The sequence below is a fragment of the Besnoitia besnoiti genome, assembly GCF_002563875.1.
Source record: "Besnoitia besnoiti strain Bb-Ger1 chromosome Unknown contig00007, whole genome shotgun sequence".
NCBI classification, from domain to species: Eukaryota; Apicomplexa; class Conoidasida; order Eucoccidiorida; family Sarcocystidae; genus Besnoitia; species Besnoitia besnoiti.
The window spans coordinates 235,731-257,458 of record NW_021703915.1 but is presented as its reverse complement, the minus strand read 5'-3'; the positions used below and the strand labels follow the sequence as shown (position 1 = coordinate 257,458).

The 21,728-nt window shown below is 60.6% G+C and overlaps 3 protein-coding genes across 3 annotated transcripts; 2 read left to right on the top strand and 1 right to left on the bottom strand.

The window, feature by feature from the left end:
- Nucleotides 1–103: 103 nt before the first annotated feature.
- On the bottom strand, nt 104–5,164 carry BESB_070620 (TAF7-like RNA polymerase II TAF7L; the record flags this gene model as incomplete). Its single annotated transcript, XM_029365435.1, has 7 exons — nt 104–801; nt 947–1,277; nt 1,922–2,124; nt 2,449–2,548; nt 3,469–3,778; nt 4,118–4,415; nt 4,849–5,164. The coding sequence occupies 7 exons, from the start codon at nt 5,162–5,164 to the stop codon at nt 104–106; spliced, it is 2,256 nt and encodes a 751-aa protein (XP_029217919.1).
- Nucleotides 5,165–10,073: 4,909 nt separating this feature from the next.
- On the top strand, nt 10,074–15,014 carry BESB_070610 (uncharacterized protein; the record flags this gene model as incomplete). The annotated part of the gene is made up of 7 exons (XM_029365434.1): nt 10,074–10,652; nt 11,107–11,284; nt 11,760–11,904; nt 12,146–12,214; nt 12,734–12,924; nt 13,174–13,390; nt 13,772–15,014. The coding sequence occupies 7 exons, from the start codon at nt 10,074–10,076 to the stop codon at nt 15,012–15,014; spliced, it is 2,622 nt and encodes an 873-aa protein (XP_029217918.1).
- Nucleotides 15,015–18,110: 3,096 nt separating this feature from the next.
- Nucleotides 18,111–21,305, top strand: BESB_070600 (zinc finger (CCCH type) motif-containing protein; the record flags this gene model as incomplete). The annotated part of the gene is made up of 1 exon (XM_029365433.1): nt 18,111–21,305. One exon carries the CDS (start codon nt 18,111–18,113, stop codon nt 21,303–21,305), a length of 3,195 nt encoding a protein of 1,064 aa, XP_029217917.1.
- Nucleotides 21,306–21,728: the final 423 nt, after the last annotated feature.

Below are 21,728 nucleotides of genomic sequence, written 5' to 3'. Positions count from 1 at the left end.
TCGCCCAGTGAGTGACTCGTGCCTCGCACTTTCTTCTTCTTATGTTTTTCCTGGTCGTTACGAGTTTCGTTGAATCTGCTTGGCACTGCGACGCTGCTGTAAGTCACAGCATCAACGCGTCGTCATCGTCGCGGCCCCCTCCTTCATCTTCGTCGCTGCTACTTGACGAGCTGCTCGCGCCTTTTTCGCCTCCTTCGTCGCCGCCCGCCTGGCCTGCAGCCCCGTCACGGCCTCGTTGCACCCCCACTCCCAAGCCCAGTCCTGCGTTTGCCTCATCCCCCCCGGGTTCTGCACCAGGCTGGCTGAGTTTCTTCTTGTCTCGTTTGGCTTTCTTTTTCTCCTTCTTGAGTCTGCGCTTCTCCTTCTTCATAAGCTTTCGCTGTCGCCGCTCCTCTTTGCGCTGCATCCTCGCCTCCAGGTCGTCCTCAGACGCCACGACCCCAGCGTCCTCCCGCCCTGGATGATACCCCACAGGCGCCGGCGCGTGTGGCGGCTGCGTAAAGATGTCTGGACCGGGGACCCCCATGGGTGGTAGCCTTGGAGCCGCTGGGGCCGCCCCCGACGCAGCCAGTCCAGCTGAGAGCCCAACAGCTGATCCAGCCTCGTCGTCGTCTTCGAGCAACTGCTGAGGGGCGACCTGGCTGTCGCCTCCGAAAATCAGCGCGTCCGGCGACATCGCAGACCCGGGTTGCGGCTGCGCCACCCCTGCACCGACGCCCGCCACGCGCTGCCACGCAGCATGGCCGCCGCGGGCTCCGCGAGGCCCGCGGTGGCCTGCTCCTAGCCCGCGCGGAGCGAAGGCTGCGCACACACACACAGCACACGTCTCGACACGCAGATGCGAGACGCTCTCCAGGGACGGGCGAGGGAGAACACGGCGGGCTACTCGCCCCTCCGGTCCTGCGCCGCGGCGTCCCTGCCCTTTTTTCCGGTTGCGGCCTCCTACCCAGTATGGTGCCCGCAGCGTTGGCTCCTCCGGTGGGGGGGGCGTAGTCGAAGAGGACGTCAGAGTAGTCTGACAGCCCGCCGCCCTCCGAGCCATTCGGATCTGGCGCCGCGCTGTGGAGCATGCCGACGGAGTCGAGCCACGCCAGGACATCGTCGTCACAGCTGACGACGTGCTCAATGACGGCCTCTGCGTTCGAGGTCACTCCTGGAGCCGTCGGCTTTGCGCCTCTGCCCGCTGCGGCGTCCCGATGCTGCTCCAGCGTCCGGTGCATCTCATGCAGCGTGTGAACCTCGATCTCGTAGTTGTCTCGCCGTGTGGAGTGAAGCAGCTGCGCAGAAAAAGACAGAAAACCTCGCTCACACTGAGCGTTCCAGGCTACTTTTGTGCTTGAACCCAAGTTCACCGCAAACCACCTAGGCGCCTCGAGAGAGAAAAACGCAACAGGGGGGAGGGGGGGGGGTCCCAGCACTAAGTAACACACAAATCGAAACGCCACGCCTGCTGCAACGCCCTGCATGCACTGAGGCTTCAGGGTTCAACCACGAGACCGTAGGCACACGCCACCGACAGGGGAAGTCGCAAAAAAAAGATCGCTGCGAGTGGATGCTCCATCGCGCCGGCTTTCCGGGGTGTAGGTCTCTCCTCCTTTCGGCTCTTCTTCGTTAGGCTTCTCAGCATCTCTGCGGTCGTATGGCGCGTCCCTGTCGGTCGCTAAGTTTTGCACGCGCAGGCTCTCGGCTCCGCTGAGCGCCCAGTCGGCTGCCTGGTCTGCGTATTCTGCACCACCTCCGACTGCATGGCAATGCCGCTGCGGTGCCTCTCTACGCCGAGAAACGGTTTTTTCTCCATTGCCTCTCCTACTGACACGTGCTTTCTCCCTCCACTGCGTCTGACGGCCAGTTCGTTCTGTGCCGAGTGTGTGTTCGCGCGAATCCTCCACTCCCTGGAGAAGAAAACTCATAAGGTCCTCACCTCGAGCACCTGAAGCTCCGCGTCGCGGATTTCCTGCCGATCGAACAGATCCAGGTTTTTGAACTTCCTGCTGCGAATCCGGTGGGTCGGAGGCGTCAGGCCGTCCTTCCACTCCCACTGCTGGCGCTCGCAGAGCTCCTGCAGGTCGATGGCATTCTGCGGGTCTTGCGGATCAAAGACGACGATCATTTGGCAAATGTCCCCTGAAGTCGCAGTTTCGCAGAGGAGACACGCGCGCAGAACGCGATGCAGTGGAGCAGCCGGAGCCTAGGCGCCACGCAGGACGCAGAGAGAAAGAGGACGCGGGAAGCTCCAACAGTCTTTGACCCCGGCACCACGCAGAAACCTCGCCGGCTTTCTCTCAACTTGCACCCGTGCATCACTCTCCCCGCCCTCGGCGCGAGGAAGATGCCGCACGCGGCGCGGCCTGGACGCCTGCAGCGCCTGCAGCACTAGCGCGACGCGGAAAACGAAAACCGAAGGACAACAGCAGACAACCCGAAAGCGGCCAGCGAGGCTAGCCTTACCAGACTTAAAGAGGAGGTCTCCGTCAAGAGACTTGTACGTTTCCAGGAGCGTCGGGAGCTCCACCAGCACACCGACCAGCTTGCCCTTGTGGCCGGTAACCTGGTGTGGAGCGAGAGAAGCAGCCGCGCAGGAAAGCGCCCAGAATAAAGCTCCCTACTCAAGGCATCCTGATCCACGCGACGACACACCTTCGCGACGAGTAACCCATCCACAGCCAACGGTTTGTTAGGATTCAGGTTGCCAGCATGTCAACGGAATATCAGCAGCGATGAAACTTGTCCGTTGACATATCAACATAGAAGTTAGAAGACGTTCGTTCACACTTTACACTAAGTAGGCCAGGAGCACGTCCAGCTGTGAACCCGCGGACACGGGCACGGATACATGGAGTCACAGACAGGTGCATGCCGTCGCTCCGCTTCATGGCCCGAGGAGACCGAACTTCGGCACTCAACGGAAGGCGAACAGTTCGTGATCTGAAACTGAAAAAAAACCTGTTGGCGACTCTGGGGGCGCCCACAATAGTATGCGGAACCAGAGAGGCACAAGGACAGTGTTTCTTCCCCGTGTTTGCTCTAAATCGTCTCCTTCCACACTTGACGCGCCTCTGGGAGCGGCAAGCTATCGAACAAATGCGCCGTCGAGTCCGCATCCTCGCGTTTTGGCGAGGCCTTCTGTCCCCCCGTCACGTTGCGTGCCCACCGAAACTGCTGACTCGCTGCCGATTGGCGAGACAGCCACAGCAAGAGGCCTAGGGTTTAGGATTAGGGCTGCGCCGCCGCGACTGCGTGAGCCGCTTATCTGACTCCCCTTCTTCGCGTCGATCAAAGGTGACGCAAGTGTCCGTCAGCGTGACGAGCACTGGAGAAGTCTCCAGGTCTCCCGTTCCTGTGCCAAATGTGCTGCCGCATTGCCAACCGAACCGTGCGGGTCCCCGCGCTCGCTTCCGGCTGTGCGTCCGCAGACTGATCTCTGCGCCTACGGCATGGTTCTCTGCCGCTTTGTACTCAGCCACTCACTTTGACGTCAAAGATGCGCGAGCTCCACTCCTCTCCGGGCGTGATCACGAGGCCCAGGGGATTCGTCGCGGAGCAGCCAGGGGGGTACGCCCCCTGCGGGGCGCCCTCGGGGCCAGTCACCCCGGTGGCGCGGGTCACCTGATTGTGGAACTGCGGAGAGGTCAGTGTGGAGAGCCGATTCCGCAGTAGGGCCGCGATCGCGGGCGGAAAGCGAATGACGCACTGCCGATCCAAGCCCGGGCAGTCTTCACCCATCCAGTCCTCCAACTCCGTCGCGGAAAAGAGGCCGCGGCGAAGCGCAGTCTGTTGCCTGAGGGGAGTAGTAGTGAGGGAGGCAGAGGAAACGTGCGCCTTTGAGCAGCACACGGCGTCCACGAAGGCGACCGGCCGCCTCACGTACAGCGCAGATGCATGGACGCTTACAGACACACACCTCCTATCCACGGAAGAATGAGAGTCGAGCGCACAGGTACAGTTTTGCTTCTGGGCCGCCGTGGGGAAATACGCCCGCTCAGAAAAGGACTGTCTCTGAAGTTGAAGACCAAACGGCTCTGAGAGGAACTGCCAGTGGGCAGCCTCGCCGCCAGGCAGCCGCTCTGCCGCCTGATCAAGCGAACGATGATACCACACCCCTAAACCGCCTACCCACCTTCGCGCGAGTTCGCGGCTCGCCTGCTGCTGCTGCTGCAGCTGCTGCGCAGCTGCTGCGAGGCTGCTCTGGCGCCCGTCTGCCTTGGCTCTTCCCTCGATTCCGAGATTCCTGCGCCAACCGGCGAGACCCGGGCGACTCGCGCGACTGACGACGGAGGCACTCTCGCCAGGACCCAACTGCGGCTGCGGCTGCCCAACGAGCCCCGCGGAGAGGGGCAGACCCGCAGACGTGCCAAACACCGCGGGCGCGTGTCCCAGAGACGCCGCCATGCCCGCCTGCATCTGCAGACTCGGGTCTACGCACAGAGCGGTAGCCGCACACACAGGGAACGCCTGCGTATGAATGAAAATGCGTGAGCTCGGAGACAAAGAGAGGTACCAGTACGCTGAGGATAGATATACCAGACTTGAGGCAACTCGCTGAGCTGCACGGTCTCCGGATTGAAGCCAGAGGAAAAGAAGGGCTGCGAACAGAAACGAAGAGAAAAGGCCTCACACGTCGACGCCATCTCAGCAGCCCCCCAGACCATCCCCGAAGAGAGAAGAGATCGTTGGAGACCCCGCTGTTTTCACGGTACACAGACGAATTAGACACCCGAAGCTGCCCACCAGAGCGGCGTATGGGGTATTCGCCTCCTGTAGCTCCGTTTCTGGGCTCCTCCGGGGCCAGCACCCCGCGCCTGTCCCCGCAGCTGGGCTCGCCGCTGCACTCGCTCGTGACTCTCGTACCTCCCTGCATCATGTGCGGCGCGGCTCCGCCTTCCCAGTGCATGTAGCCTTCTGCGTGCATCATCTGCTGGGTCGCCGCTGCCCCGCTCATGTAGCTCTGTGAGAAGGCCATCTGCTGCGCGTCTAAAACTCCCAGCGGAGCTCCCCTGGGGTTCATCACGGCAGTCTGCTGCGGAAACAGGTACGCATTCTGACTGGAGTGGGCGATTCCAGCGGCTTCCTGCGAGACGTAGTACCCTCCCAAGGCGTCCACAGTCCCCGTTTCCGACGGCGGGGCTCCGCCCTCTGCAGACGGAGGAGGAGGGTAGTAGTTCATGCTGGAGGGGGTGTCGCGAGGGAAAACAGAGAAGCGGGGAGACGGGAAAAAAGTGGCGCGGAAGAGGGCACGGCGAGGACGGAGTACCCTTTCAAGCTACAAGGAAGGAGCAGAAGATGACGAGACGGAGATCAGCAGCCGTGCACGCTACGGGTGCAGGCGCAGGCGCCTTCGCGCAGCCGGCGTAGCCCGCGAGCTGGTGCTGATGGAGAATCTGTGGCGGGAAACCGGAGGAGCCTCGGCGATCGAGGCCAGAACGACGAAAAAACTGCAACTCGGGAAGTCCGTGGACTCTCCTTATTTTGACGATCCTGCAGAGCCATAAAAGGCAGCCCCCCTCCACCGCGAGGAGGTGGCTGGTGTGCGGCGCCGATGCTCGCCGTAAGAAGTTAACAAGTCCTTCCTCAGAAAGGGCCGATGCTCTGAGGTGCCCCGCTGCCACGAGCAGAGCGAGGTGTTTACGAGAGAGTCTCTGTCTCTGTCCGTATCGTGAGTGGAAAACCACCGCCGCGCGAAAACGTGCCCTGGGCACCGGGGCTCCTGTACGCCGCTCCTTGCATTGACTCCTCCCCGCTAAGCTTGAGCGAAATGAGGTGTTGCATAAAAAGCTCGTGGGATTTCTCTGCAAGAGACGGTCCGGCACGCCACAAGCCCGATGACAACGCGACTTTTGTCCGCTGATCGACCGGATCCACCCGGGGACGACGGACGGGACAGCTGCCCTCCAATTTCCTGGATCTGCCTCCCCAAAGAAAGAACTCAATGGAGCAAAGGTATAGAACGATAGAGAGTCGAGAGTGGTAGGCCTGCAGCTCTGATATCTGGTCAAGAGCTAAAAAAACTCGTTGGCATTCACGCCCTCTTTGCGAGGGCTGCCTATCGAGAGCTCGAACTGCATGCCCATCTACGACGTGCTGTGAAGGGGGAACGCACGACCGTGCTTCCCTGTTGCACTGTAACACAGAATATATCTAGACATCTTTGCTTTCCTCAGGTAGGTGAGACCCCTGACAACCTTCTATCTCTCTTAGTTTCGTACGTCTTATCGGCGGCGTGGCTCGTACCTTATGCTGGGTTCCTCCAGAACCCTTCCCGGCAGCCACGTTGACAGGCCTTCTTCGACGAGGACAACATTGAGATATCAGCCACAGTCTGGAAAACGAATGAGCCTGCATCTCCCCTCAAGTCAGAGGTAGCCGGGGGCGCGTGTGCGTTTGGCGACTGTCCCGTCTGCTTCTCAGTGTGTTTGAAAGTTATCCATCGAATGCCACCAGTGCGCTTTGCATAATGCAACATTGACCAATACAGTAATGCAAGTGTTTGACAGGACTCTGCTCTCTTGATGAGTTGCATCCGAACATTTGTCTCCGTGTGATAGAGTACCAAGCAAGCAAATGCCGTGATAGCAACGCCGTGAACAGCGTACCTTCTGCCACGAAGCTGGTGTGCGGTTCCTCGCAGTGCTAGCTGGTGGCGCTGCGGCACCGTAGACACCAAACACTAGCTTGATCCCAGCCATCCACTCCCCCGCCATCACCGGATCCACACCAGAAGCAGTGCAGTTTGAAGCACGTGGATGAAGCCGCTAGAGAGGAGTTTTCTGTTGTTACCTGGCTGAGTCCTGCCGCCTGTCACCGTGAACAAACATAACCCCACAACGACCCTTTCTTCGTTCCTGCTTCCTCTCGTTGGCCTCTGTTGACCCGCCAAACAGCTACGTATGCATATGTATTTACATGGTATACTACTATAAGCTTGATGCGGAGGGAGATGGGAGCAACTGGCAGCGTTTCGCAGAGACAGGTCGCCCCGGCCGCAGGCAGGTATAACACTTCGTCAACGCACGGTGTGTTGCTAAAAGAAGCATCGCTGGCGATGTTTCACTGACGTGAAGCTATACGACCTGGCTCTTGAACTGGTGAGTCGCGGCTGCTGCCACCGCGAAGACTGCGAGAAACACCACCGCAGGAACAAATAGGCACTGCTCCAAAACATGATGCCGATTCAGAATAGGTTGCCCCTACAAACAGCCGGACATCTGTAGTATATAGCTGTCCCGGCGCCACTGCAGTTGCCCGGAAGTCACAGAGCTCTTGTGTGGCGCGGACTAGCAGCGCCTATGCAACTCCTTTGCGGGGGATTGCCGAAGGCTTACGAAGCAGGGCCCCAGACGCAAGCGGAGGCTATCTGGTCGCACACAGGCCATCAAGTACGATGAAAAAACACGTCCTGCTGATTCCCTTCAGCGAGATGTGACAAGAGATGGATCTGCATAGGCAATGGAGGCGGCGTAGCTTGTTTGTCTTGCTATGTGAGGAAAGACACCGGTTCCACATCGTGAACGCAAAGTGGATGAAAGTGGATGCAGCTGTTTCGGGCACGGTATCTCGGCGCGTACTCAACATGAGCATTCGCGCGAACGACATTCGCCACAAACCATCTCATTGCTGAACGCAGTGAGATGGTCAATGCTGCATGCCGCTTTTTTGTGTCCTCAACAGCATCACTTCCCCAAGCTGTCTGTGGCTGTGCAGCGGTAAAGCCGCAGAACGGCAGGGCAGTGCGACGCGGGCAGGCGACGCGGACTAGGAAGGGCTGAAAAGGTGCCAACAGCAAGTCTCGCGCGACACAGATGCGCTTTGGTTTCCGTACTCTGTCGGTCAACCTGGATCCGCTTTCGAAGACTGGGATCCTGGTCGCCCGCGGTACCACACTCTTAACACAAAACAACTTGGCTAACGCCGGTCGGGCCCCCTCTCGAGGGACTGGTAAGGTCAATCCATCTGCGTCGCTGAGGATCTGACTCAAGGCATCTTCAACCCTCCCTCCCAAGTCGCCCTCAGCGCCAGGTAGCGTCTACTCTAACGGTTGAGCTCGCATTTAGAAACTGCGGCAGACACAGGCGACCAGGTGATGTTGGTCTGCATCCTTGCGCGCCAGCCGCCCGCTCGGCTGTCGGCGAGCCGGGAAAACCTGCCCGCTTTTTCTGAACGAGAACTTCGTCACAGAGGCAATCCAACTTCTAAGTGGACCCCACATGGACACTCTGCGTCATCGTGCCGCGGCTTCAGTTCTCGGTCGACTTCGCCGACCGAGAACTGAAGCCGGCCTTGAGTGGCTGGTGTGGGAAACGCGAACGGTGTCTCGCGCAGTGAGGCTCGCATTCGACAAAACTTTGTAACTCACCTCCTCTCACTCCGCCAGTTGCTGGCAGGTTTCACCACGGCCCTCGCCTGTTCCTGCAGCTGGCGCACGCTCCGTGCACAAGGCAGTGAGTGCATGCTCGGCGTTGAGTTGGTGAGACCTCATGCGCCTGAGCGTGAGGAGGAGGTTCAAAAGAAGGCGAGCAGGAACTCAAGACAGTCCGTCACCTTCTCTGGCGGAGAAACCCCGTTTTCTTGGAACAGATCTGGGACTAAAGAGATGAGACTCCGCAAACCGGTCAGCGTCAGCGACTCCGGAGGAACAATGTCTTAACCGCCGTCACACTTGTCGTGTGCTTGTCCTCGCATGCGCCCACGAATCGCCGCCTCTCAACTCTGCTAGCCCAGATTGAATGAGCAACTGCGCCAGAACTGCGGCAGGCAAGCCGGTTCAGCCAGTCGCGTTTATCGCAGTCGGCCCCCGCTGCGACTTGTTTTTTTTGTACCTTTGTCTTGCATCACAGGAAAGGGGATACTTGACCTGCTTATTCCTACCTCTGTGTTCTGCTTCCTCGAAATCGCCACGGGAGTCGAACGACTTGGAGTGTTTCGCCAAGTCCAGGGCAGTCGAGTGGGTCGATCTCGCGAACCTCAGCAACCACTCGCGTGCCTCTTCTCGCTACAAAGCAGGCGTCTCTCCTCTTGTCAGAGATACGCCGTTCCGCAGGGGTCATGGCGCTGTCTACGCCGCTAGCTTGGCGCTCGGCCTCATTCTGTACTGCCGATTTGCAGTTGAACTAGACGCGGCTCTCGGGAAAAACGAACCCGTGCAAGTTCAATCTGGTTGCCGTGCAACTTGACCGGTCAGCGTTTTGCTCCACGAACTGGAGTTCTTTCGGCAGAAACTCAAAGCGCGAGAAACGCACACTCGCGTTGCGCCCGCCGCAGCCGCGCCGCACGCCTGCGCCAGCCGCCAGTCTCTTTCATCCCGCCCCCCAAGCAGGCGTTTGTGCCCTTCACACCGTCTCGCTCTCCCACGGTTGTTTAACCTTACCAGGCGTGAAGCATTTGCTGCGTCCTACGCAGTCGCGGTGCGCCGCGGTTGTTTCAACGCAGGCACCATCCGACTCCCAGAGTCTGCGGGCCTCCTGTCCGGTCTGCTGGAATGCGCCTGTCATGCAGGACTACAAACGCTGAACTCCCTCTCGTGTTCATAGTATCTGAGTATCCGTTTCACTCTCCACTCTCTCTTTTTGCTTTCCCCTGATACCTCGCTTGCACTGGTGATTTGGGGGAGGAGGACGACGAACCGCGCTTGCGGACAGTCCTCATGGCGGCGCCCTTTTCGAATCGCGTGGCTTTCGAGTTTCTTTCAGAGAGACAGGGCGACTGTCGACTTCCGCAGTGCAGAGTCGATTCGTTGTCTTCCGCGCCTCTTCCTATTTCTCGTGTGAACCCCGGCCGCACCTGGCCTCTTGCCTGTCGCAGCAGCGTCTCGTAGTGCGCCACACTGTGCTGTTCCGCGAGGGCTGCGTGCCTGCCTTTCGCGTTTAGACTGAGCGACGCCGGTCTCTGGTTCTTGTGTGCGAATGCGCTTGCCGACAGGTGCCGAGGCGTCCTCTGTCGCGCGCGAGCCACATCCGTTCTATCAGGAGCCGCTGAGGCGCCACCATCTCGGCTTGTTTAATGGCGCTGCGAACGTTCCTGCCTTCCTCTCTGGCTCCTTGCCTCTGTTCTGTTGACTCGAGTCGCTTCGTTGTCTAAAAATGGAAGATCCACGCGAGCCGTCGGCTTCCGCTGCGGAGCCTGGCGACGCGCCGCACGCCGCAGCGCCTTCCCCCATGGGTTTCCCGGCACACCCCCTCCTCTCGTCTTCTGAACAGGCAGCACTGTCGACGTCGTCCTCGCCTTCTGAGACCGCGGCCGTCTCCATGTCTCCGTCTCCCGCGGGCTCGCGTTGCCTGTCCCCCGCTGGCTCGCGTTGCCTGTCCCCCGCGTCGCGCGCCTCAGCGCCCTCGCCCGCGACCGCAGGGGCTCGCCGCGTCGGCTTCTCACAAGCGGTTGGACATGGCGATGACGCAGCGCCAGGGTTGGAGCGGAACCTGGAGCCTTCCTGCAGCGAGGAGAACTCCGGGCCGCGCAGACAGAGCCCGCCAGATCGGCAAATCTCCAGGCAGAAGTCCACGCTGAGGAGACACGACTCCAAGTACGCCCTTCAGTCCGTCCCGCGCCCGCAACTCTCGATGAAGGCCGTCGCGGCCGCTGCGGCTGCGCAGCTGCGCGAACCAGAAGAGGGCGAGCATGGCCAAGAAGCCCCGAGGGCAGCGGATCTCTCGAGGATACAGGTAGGCGGGGAGCCAACAGAGGGAAGCTGGAGTCACCAAGAAAAACTCTAGCGTCGCATTTCCACGCCCTCCGGGCGCCCGCCATGTAGTCGCGCCTCTCCGCTTTCGCAGGCAAGCGCAGAGGGGGAGATCTGCAAAGAATGAGCGCGCGAGGAAGTGGAGAGGGCGCGATATGAGGGAGTGGAGGGGGGCGAGCGTGAAAGTGGAAAACCGAGGTCTCCCCGTAGACAAGAAGAGAGGACAGAGTACGGAAATCCTCAGAATAGTGTGTGCCGCCCCCCGGCTTGCCGCGAAGGCCCGTTGTGTCCCCCTCGCCGCCATGGGCGCGCGGCGTCGTTTCGATTTCTGCGTTCGCCCATCTGCGAGGCTTCCTCACGAAGATTCTCCTCGGGTTGGGCTCCGACATAATCTGTTCAGACCCCACCTGCTGATTCTTGGTGTCTTTTGCTCTCAGAGAGCCGGCGAGGGGGACGACCTCGATGGCGCGGCCTCTTCGGTCACCACGGCGCCGACGCATCAAGGCAGCGTGATGAGCAACGACCTCGGAGGCTTCTACCGCAAGCTGTTGGGAGACGACTGGCGAGAGCAAATCGAGGAGATGAATCAGGAGAATCTTCTGGGCGCATTCGACGGTACGTGACGCCCTTCGCTGGAGCTCGCCCCAACACCAAGCGTGATGCTCGCAGCTGAGACTTGTCATTCCATAGCGTTCGCTGTCTTCCCGTTCCGGCTTTCTGGCCGCGCCTCTGCGATCTCTGCGTGCAACTGGAGTCTCTGGGTGTTTTGAATGGCGGCTCCCATGCGCTCCACCTCTCCACTTCCTCCTGTCTCGAGACGGAGTCGGTTACTGCAGCGTGAGGTGGTGCCAGTTGGGTTCGTGTTCCCCGTTTTTGCAACGCTTGCCATTCGCGTCGTTTTGTGGATTCCTGCTTCTCCAGTCGCGGTTTGAGTCGGTGTGTCTACTGGGGTGCATACACCGTTTTCATACGCCTTCATGGCGTCGCTGTTGTGTCGATTTCTCTGATGCCCTGTACCCCGTCCGGGTTTTTTTCTGCTCTCGATGCTGCATTTTTTGGCGAGGTCTCTTTGTGCTCCTTGCATTTTCAGAAGCAGATGAGGAAGAGGCAGCCTCTCCTGGCGGCGCGGCTGCCGCGCACACTGCCGACGACGATCTCAATTTGCCCGACAAGCACCACGGAAAAGTTCGACAGAGGATTCGAAGACGCGACGTCGTGGCCTCTCAAGATATCAGGTACCTCAGCGAGGCAACGTGGGCGCGAGGAACGCGGGCGCAAGGAACGCAACTGAGTACTGGTTGAGGAAAGCTGTTGGGAAAGCTGAGTCGCCTTCGTTTGCGTCGGACGCGTGCGTCTGCACATCTCTTCCCGGCTGCTCCGCTGCAGAGGCCTGACGCGCGCCTGCGGAGCCTTTTTTGTGTTCGCTGCATTCGCTGTGCCTTCGAGTCTTGTGTGTGTATATGTGTGGCCTCTCAGCGACCAGGTGGCAGACGACTTGCATCTTGGCGAGGACGAAGAGCCATTGATCACGCCAGAAGACATCGCGTACGCGCTTGCTTAAACACGCTTGCGCCACGTGCTCCACGTCAGATGCCTTCCACAAGTGTCCACAGCTGCGCACAAAACCTGAACGACGCACAGCCTACGCCTAGCTTTTCTGTTCTCGTACAGCATGCGCAGTCATTTTTGCCTCACCATCTGTGGACTGCTTGCGCAACGCGTGGAACTAGACGCACTTTGTCGTATGTGCATGAGACGTCTCTGCATGTACGTTTATACTTTAGGTACATAGTCATACGCATGAATGGCTGAGTAAGCGGGCGTACATGTGCCGTGGTCTCCGCTGCTGGACAACGTGCGTGTCTGCCCCGCCGTCTGTATGTTCCGTATGAACTCGTTTTTTTGTCGCTCGTCGTCTTGGCACAGGCCCTCAGACGGCGCAGTTTTCGCCGTCGGGCCATTTTGGCTTCTTTCCCTGTCTTTCTTTTTCCGCTATACACCCAGACATTCCTCTTGTCGTGCTTGGTGTATAATTCGTTCGCTTTCTGTCGGTCTGTGGCGCAGCGAAATTCGAGCGTCGGCGTGGATTCCTGCTGGGGAAGGCCTGCCAGTTTTGAGCGAGATGGAGCTTGGCTATCATCGCGCTTGGGACGTAGGCAAGAAGGGGTGCCTCGCCGTCAAAGTCGATGGCATATGGGACTCTGCAGTCAAGGGCAACAAGATGAGGTTTTTCGTCATGGATGGCACAGACGCAGGTAAGTCTCGAGACCAAACTATGCGATCTTCTCGACACCGAGGGGCTGATACGGTCCGGCAGAGAGCAGATATATGGAGCTGTCTCCGGACTCGCGCTCCAAGGCGACAAGACCTACGGGATGCATTGGAGTGCAGGCGCTAGAGAAAGATATTTCTGCGAAAACTGTCGCACAAATTTTAGGTTCAGCGATTTTCCATTTCTCGATTGTTGCGTTGTGAGTATCGGGTGTCGGCTTGTGCGCGTGCAGAGTCGTTTCTCACTTTCTACTCCAAGTCAGATCTGCAAGCAGCTCGCGGCATGCAGTCAGAGAAACTTGGCATCATCACCGCATGGGACATGAGAGACGGATACTGGAATTACGCCAAGAAGAAGGTTTTCATTCAGCGCTCTGACCGCAAAAATCGCGAGTGTATCCTGGAGGGCTTCACGACGGAATTCTATGACGCGATGCTGCTGTGTATCTGGTGAGGGAAAACCGCACTCTGAAGCATACGTCGAGGATCCAAGGGGTTGCCGAGCGGCACACTAGCAGAATACCAGCAGTTCAGGTTTTCTTTATCTCGTCATTTCACGAGTCAAACAGAGAGAGTGCTTGCCGCATCTCCTGTGGGTTGACACAATAGATTTCCGTGTGCATTGGTCGGCAGGCTCGCTGAATATAGCGACCTGTGTCTACCCTTTTATACCCCGCGCGGACTGCAACTACACATGTATTTATGTATACGCTTTTGCGCGTGTGTATGCCCGCGTAAGGGCCCCACTGCCGTCGTGGAACTCTACTGGCGTCCTCTTGATGGTCGTGTTGAATTTTTTTCAGTGCCCGTCTGGGTGGTGTGGTGACGCAGGGAGATGTGCGTTCAAGCTGCCATCGAACAGCTGAAGCATCAGCGCCGCCGAGAGCGAAATAAGAGGCGCCAGTCACTTTGTGGTGGCGGAGACGCCAGCAGCCGAGCAGTGGGTCGCGGAGCAGAAACGCGGCGTGTGTCCGCCGCTTTAGTGGCGTTTAAAGACATTGCGCGAGGAGAAGATGGCGGTCACTCTCGGTACCCGTCGCCTGACAGCAAGAAGGGCGTCGCAGAAATGCGCGAGGCTGCAGCTGCCCACAGGGAAGTGATGAAGCAGCTCTGCGCTGAGTGGCGCAGCGTCTTTAGCACGCGAATTCAAGAGGAGTCGAATCCTGGGCGGAGACTCCATCGGAAGGACAGAAAGAGAGGGGAGGGCGAGAGCCCGCGGGACATCAAGAAGCGCGAAAAAGAGGGGAAGTCCCCCCGAATGCCGCACCAGTACAGCATGAAGCGGACGGTGTCTCGGCCCCGGTCGCGCAAGGATTGGCGCGAGAGAGACGAGAAAGGGAGTGCCCCGTCTTCCCCTCGAAGCGGCGCGGCAGCAGGACGTCAGAGTAGCAGAGATGGACTCGATGCAGCGCCGCACGACCCCGATTCGTCGTCTTCTGTGTCGTCGGCGAGCGTGACAGGCGGCAGGAGGGAAGATGTGACGGAAGAGGGAGACGAGGGCTCGACGGAGAAGCGCGAGACTGACCTTCGCGACGGTGAGGGGAGATCGGATGGCGACGAACAGAGAACAGGTGACGACGGGAGTGAGTCGGACCGGCCGGGGGGGCGCGTAGACCGGGACGGAACAGCAGGCAGCCGAGAGTTTGGAGAAATCCGCCGACAGCTGCTCAAGTTCCAGTCACATCAACGACAAATGCACAGGGAGCAGTTGGTGAACGGCGGCAACAGCGGCGAAGCTCAGACTGACGGCTCTTCCTCTCAGTGGCGAGCAGGAGGGACCCGGAGAATCAGCTCCCTTCCACTTGAGGACTTGTCTCGGCATCAGGCCGCAGGTGTAGAATATCGCCAGGCGGCTTCCATGGGGACTGGGGGGGGCAGGGGACGGAAAAAAAGCCTGGCTGCTTCAAAGCGAGGGCCGGGCTCGGCTGCGGGCGGCTACGCCAACAAACTCAGCAAGTACGAGACGCTCAATCGCGTGCCGCCAGCGAGACCTCAGGGAAACGAGACGCCTCTTCTTACTCCTGGCGAAAAGACTCCAAGAGATCCGGAGGACGAGCGGCCTATGTTCGGGTAGAGTAGGTAGGAAGGCAGTAGCGTACCAGCTGTGTTTAAACTGACGCAGACCGGTCGCCCCGTGCGACACATACAGGAAAAGAAGGAACGTGAAGGGGACTCTCTCTCTCATGGGCACGCTGGCGTCAGTCAACAGAGAAGGCTGAAAAAAGCTCTTTCAATTTGTTTCCGAAGCTACGAGTATCGATGCAGTGGGGGGACACCGACGAGACCGGGCCAGAGGAGGTCTAGGGAAGCATCACAGCGGCTGCTGTGGGGTGTTACGAGTGTATGGGTCGACTTGTCCTGAGGTTTTGTGGGTCCGTATCTTGTTTGAGCCGAGGGTTTGACTCCACTCCCAGATTCCCAGTGTTTAGTGAACAGACTCTGCCACACTACAGTGTTACAGGGTGAAGTTAGGGACGCAGACGTGCTTCTGTTTTGAAGCGACCGCACGCTTCGTAACGGTGGTACGGTGTAGCCTCGAGCCGGCCTTTTGCAGCCTTACCTCGCTGCCGGACGGCCAAGGAATTTCGTGCAGGCGCTGAACTGCCGCGTTTCGCAGATGGAGATATGTTTGTTGTATCAGGGAGTGCGTTGTCGGATATGCGCCAGCCCCATAAAGAAGGACGCATTTGCGTTGCTTCTTGTTCGCCGGAACGAACGGTCGTCATATGAGCCTTTCTAGTTGGGATTCCGGGCTTCGTCCTGTGGAGAGGGACGTGTGGCGACTTCCCTACCGGACTGCACTCTAAGGCACCCGGTGCACTACTTCCCCCACTAGGCTTAACACTTTCCACGGGGGTTTATCTGCAGCTCTGCAATGCAGCTTCTGGGTGGAGGCCCGGTCCCAATTCTCACCAAACAATTACATTCCAGGGCGACCACCAGGTGCCGGCAATGCACACGGGCCTTTCCCACTGCACGGGAATGCGACACTTTGCCGGGTAGTCCGCAAGACCTGTGCAAGGTCCGTCTTGGTGTCTCTGGACGGCACTGCGCCACACCGTGTGCATGGCGCAGTCGCCTTTTGCCGCGCTGTGTTCGGGGAGGCAGGAGGTGGAATGGCGTCTGCCATTCGCGCGCCCCCACCTCGGCGGAAAAGCTCGCATAGCATAGGCCAATTGCATCGTCTCCCCACTAGCGGCACTGAAACTCTAGTGCCTCCTGCTGGTCCTGAGAGACACGTACCAACACATGCTCTGGTGACCGTTGCGGACTCGCGCTTCTGGAGTGTGCTACCCAAGAGCCTCTGGAACTGCAGTGTGACACGTATCACACAAATACGTGTCACCTCAACGGCAGGGGGGGAATGTGGCGCGGCCCAGCCAGTCAACCCGCCCATCGCAGCGCGCGTGTTGTCTCTGCTACCCCGTATTACCACCCTATACCCCTCGTTGGTCGCAGGTTTGCGCGTCTTCGCCGGCGTCCAACCGGAATCCAGCATCCACACGGACCCCTTGCTAGCCGAAGAAACAGAGGAGAGAGAAAGAAAATCGCAGGGGGGTTTCGCTGGGCACCGGTTGCAGCAGGTGAAAGCGACGTTCCTATCCTGCAAAGAGATGGTACCCTTTCCCTAGCGCTCGTGCGGGAGCCTGCAGAGCCTCTGGTCAACACGTCCACTGTGGCGGGACTTCCTTACCAGCTGTTGTTTGCTCCAGTAGAGGCAACGCGTCTACTACACGTGATGCGACTCGTGATGGCCTGCCCCCTGGGAAAAATTTGTGTCGTTCACAGCCCCGCCGCACCATACGCGGACTGCTGCGCAGTTTCAAAGAGCGTCCTGGCCGCGAACTGCTGCGCCGTGCAGCACAGGAATGCGCGTGTAGCTCGCCACGTATCTCTGCCGGCTGAGCGCTCGTCCTGCCGTTGAGTTGCCGTTCTGTGTGCGAGCCGGCCTGGTCGCCGTTAGTCACTTCCGCAGGGTGGCTGCCGTCCGTATGACCCCCACGCCATTTGAGTACGGTGCAGCCGGAGTGGCAGAACTGCTGGGGTCTGACAGAATCAGTGGAAGGCTGAGTGGGGGGGTTGCTCCGCCTGGCGTGACCACTCAGAGAGTCAGACAGCCGCCCGCTGGTGTGGCGGCGCCTCAATACCGCACAGTGGGACTTGACTTGCGAAAGCCAAAGAAGCCTTTTGGATTTTCTGCGCCGCGGTGCCCACGCACCACTGCGCCAAAAAAGCGGCGTTCCCGTTTTCGTGAAAACTTGGCTCGGGGTTTTCTCGCCGCAGGAAGAGCCAGGAAACTCTAACGGGTTTCCGCGTTCCCAGGGTGTCGACGGCTCGCGCGCCTTTCGGCTTCTCCTGTCACCAGGCGAGCGGCCGCTGTGCCGCACCGGTGTATGGCGCTTAGCGGCTGGCGGTCATGGGCAGTGCAGAGGAGTGGCTCCGAGACTGCAGTAAAACCTGCTCTTCCCGCGCGCGACACTTGCACGTTTCACCAGGGAATTCTGATGCCGGGAACTCTTTTGAACGCAAGACGGTGGACTCTTCCAGTGGCGTGCCGTGTCTCCTCGCATCAGCGCGGCACCACGCGTCAGCCAGGAATGTCCCGCCCCGAAGCCGTAAGAAAACTTCAGACACTCTGCTGGAGAGAGAAAAGGCAGTCACGAAAGAGCCGCCAGCGAACAGGGTGCATGCGCGGGCGGGTGGAGGCGAGCCCTTCCCGACTTGGGTGCCCGCGCACGAGACGGTTTCTGCATATTTTACAAAGGGAAATTTGCGCCTCAAACTCTCTTCTCTTCCATTTCCAGTGTTGCGCGTCTCCTCGTGCCGAGGGAGATCTCGCGAAGGGATCCGGCGCATAGACACACGGTTTGATGACTCCACGTGTCGCGCGCCAACGGTATTGCCGCGGGATCGCACGAGCCTCACTTCGGGTACAAGCGACGCCCGTTGCTGGAAGCCGCTGAAACGCCCTCGAAGAAAAGCAATACCGTCGACTTGCACAAAATTCCGTCTCGCACATGTAGCCCACTGTCGCGCTCCCATTCCGGCAGAGCGCGTGTTCATCACCCGGTGCCGCCTCCCTCCAACGAGAGGACGCCTGCTGCCGCCCCTGCGAGTTGATCTTCCGCTGAGCGGAGCTGGCGACATTGGAGCCTTCTTTCCTGTCTCAATGGCGCCTCCCCCTGCAGCCGCCGCGGCGGGTGCGGCTGGATCTTCACAACGCCAGTCGATGGGGCCACCCCCGTCCTCCTCTTCTGGAGCGTCTCAACAAGCGGCGGGCGCGCCCGGCGCTAGCTCGTGTGCGTCTGTCCGCACGCCCTCGTCTTCGCCTCCACGTATCGCCTCTTCGACGTCTCCCCTTATCGCGGCGAGTCGCTCGACGGGGGCGTTCACGGCTCCTTACGGGCCTCCCCTGGTAGACGCCCCGCCGCCCTCCTCCTCGGGCGCCCCGAGTGTGTCTCTGCCTCCTCCGTCTCCTGGACGTTTTTCGGGTCCAGGCAACACGCCGTCCTCCGCGGGCCTCCTTCCGCAGGTTCAGCCGCCCTTGGGAGGGGGTGGCTCGGCGCCGGCACACGGCGCACCAGGAGGCGGTGTGAGTCGACAGAGGGCAGGGGGAGGCGACCGAGGGGGCTCGGGCGCGCCTCCGGTCCTCACTTACGGCGGAGCACTCCCAGGCACAGGCGGGAACTCTGCACTCTCGGGGTCGCGCAATGGGGGAGGCGGAGGGGGAGGCACTGGAAGTCTGAACGAGCCCCCAGGCGGAGGCGGAAGAGGCTTCGGGACTCAACCGCAGTCTGTTTTAGGCGGGGTGCAAGAGTTGCCGCACCTACGAGGGAATGGAGGAAGTAACCCTGCCGCTTTGTTCTCGTTCGCCAACACTCCGTCTTCGTTCTCCTCCCCGGTGGCGGCGCCGCAGGTGCCGGGAGCCCCTGGGCGGCCGCCGCCGAGGTCCCCAGCAGCCGGCGAGAACCGGGTAGTGCCCTCTGGCGCAGGACTCGCCCACACGCACCATAAGTGGCGAGGCGGGGCGGCCGGCGCCGCGCAGGGAGGCGGTGGGCTGAACAACAACGGCAACGGGAGCCAGGGGAACTCGAATACGCAGAGGTTGTACAAAACCAATCTCTGCCCCTGGTTCCCCCTGGGGCGCTGCACACACGGCGATCAATGCAGCTGGGCACACTCCGAACATGAACGTCGCGGCTTTGCGGGAGGATCCAGAAGCCACGTGGGGGGTGCCCCTCCAGCGAGTGGAGCCCCCGGCGCAGGCGGGGACGGAGGAGGCAGAGGACGAGGAGGGAGCGCGGGTATCGCCGGCCCGGTGGGTCAGCCGCACGATGGGCTCGTGCCTCCCGGCGCCGTAGGGCTGGGAGCCGCGGTGCTCGAAGGACCAGAAGGCCACGGCGTCAACAACGCCGGCGTCGTTCCCCAAGGGCAGCACCACGGGGTCAGCGGCCCGAGGGGCGGAGGCGCCTTAGGCGCAGCCCCAGGAGGCGTGGCAGGAACGGAGGGGTCCGCTGCGGGGGCGCTGTTGAGTGACGGCGCCTTAGGGCCCGAGGCGCCTCAGAACCGTGCCGGGCATGTTGGCGGCGGGAGCGCTCGGGGTTCAAGTTCTGGCTCCCCGTACCAACCTCACGCGCCGCACCCGCGCGGTGGAGGCGGCGAGGCGGGAGGCCTGGCAGGCGGCAGAAACAGCGGAGGCCCCGTGTACTCTCACCACACCAAACGAGAGAACCACGAACACGCGCCCGACGCGGTCTCCGGCGGCGCGTCCCGGAACCGCGGGGCCCCTGGAGCGGGAGACCGACCCACCCACGGGCAGCACTTCAGCGACAACTCGTGTCCCCCAGTCCTCTTCGAGGGAGGCGGGGCTCACATTGGAGGGTCAAAGAATTCAAGGGACGTCGGTGGAGGCATTCTCGGGACGGGACATGCTGGAGGAGACATGCGAGGCGGCGGAGACGGCCACGGAGGCGCCTACCACCACGGAGCGGCGGGGGGGCTGTCTCACGGGCCTGATAAACGGAGACTCTGCCCCTATTTATCGCGGAAAAACGGCTGCTACAAAGGCGCGGACTGCCGATTCGCACATTCAGAGGAAGAAGCCGTGAGCGCCGCCCTGAGACACCAGGCTGCCATCAGTGGAGGCGGCGGCTTAAACACTTTTGTAGGGTCCCCCGTGGCTGCGTCTGTGGCCGCGCGTGGATGCGGTGCGGAAGATGTCCGAGTTGGTGAAGGGCCAGGCGACCCAGCTGGTGGGGTCCTGCTCCCTCATCATCAAGGGGGCGAAGACAGTTCCCTGGTGAGAGTGTGCACGGGTTTTGAAGGGGCGGGACTGCAACCTGGAGTTGCCAACTTGCCCCCTCAGACTCTTCCAGGCACGGGGGATGATGACGCAGCCCCGCGCGTAGAAGGGAACCAAACAACGGGCACAGCCGCTTTACCCGCCGGAGGTTCTGAAAGCGGGGAAAAACGACTTTTAGCTGCGAGTGGAGGCGGAGGTGGAGCGACGTCAGGCACAGGGACTCGTGGTAGCTCTCCGGCGCTGCCTCCGGGGGCTGGAGCGGCGGGCGGGGCCCCTTTGCGAGCAGGGACAGTGCCGCCGTCGTCAGGAGCAGCGCCAGGGATCCATCCCTCTGGCGCCATGCAGTCTTCCCAGACACAGGGCCCCATAGTCACTGGCTCTCACAGTCTCCGTAGAGGCTCGCATCATGGTCAGCGTGCCGTGTCTTCCCCCCAGCCAGGGCCATTGAGCGGCAGCGGTGCCTCCCCTGGTTCGTCCCGATCGCGCCAACAAGCTCCTGGTAACGCCGCGGGCTTGGCGCCCAGAGGCCATCTGCCCCCACAACAGGCCCCTCAGAATCCAATGGACAACGCCGTGGCGGCAGCCGCTGCAGCCATGGGAGGGCAAGGCGCTGTTCCCGGCATGGCTGCTGTACGGATGCCACCAAACCCTGCGAGTGTGGGATCCTATTGGCTACAAGTGCTGCATGCGACTCCACATCCGCTCCCGCACACGGCCCAAGCTGGTGCGCTGCTTGCGCCCGGCGGAACTGCTGGGCCTGCTGGGCCGTTGGGCGCCGGATGCCTCCCTCCGTTTGGAGGCGGGGGGCCAGTAGCCGCGCAGCCTCAACAACACGCGTTGATGATGGGGGGTGGGGGGCATCACGGCGGCCATCCTGGAGCAGGAATGGTGCCTCCAGGAGCCCCGCACGGAGTGTTTTTGGCCTCGGGGACGCCCGCAGGAGGTCCGGCGGGTCCCGGAAGCAGTGGAGGCGTTGTCGGCGTGTTGCGTGTGCCAGTGATGCAGTTTCTGGCCTCTACGGAAGAACTCAATGCAGCAGCCCCTTTGTTTTACGAGGACTAAGGAACACGAAATAGGGAGGTAAAGAACGGGGCGACATGTGTTTTGGCTCTGCGGAACACATAAACTAACTGCTTGCATGCCTATTTTCTCTTCGGTTGATTCTGTGGTTCGGTCCACTCTGTGGTACCATTCAGTTGCTTGTGCCTCATCAGATGTGAGGAGGGGGACGACTTTGTCGAAGAGGAGGGACCGGCCCCGGGTGCGGGGTGATGAGACTTGATGAAGGTTGCTGGGAGCGTTTTCTAGCGAAATGGAGACTGCGGTGTGTCAGTTTTTTGGGCTTGGAGGCGAGTTGTTGCAAGGAAGCAAGCGTTCGGTGTTGTTCTTTTCGTGGCAAGTGCGGTGCGGTCTGCGTAACCAGACGGACTGCGATCTGTATCCGTGCGTCAGGTAAAGTGGCTGCGTTGATGATTTGAACTTTCT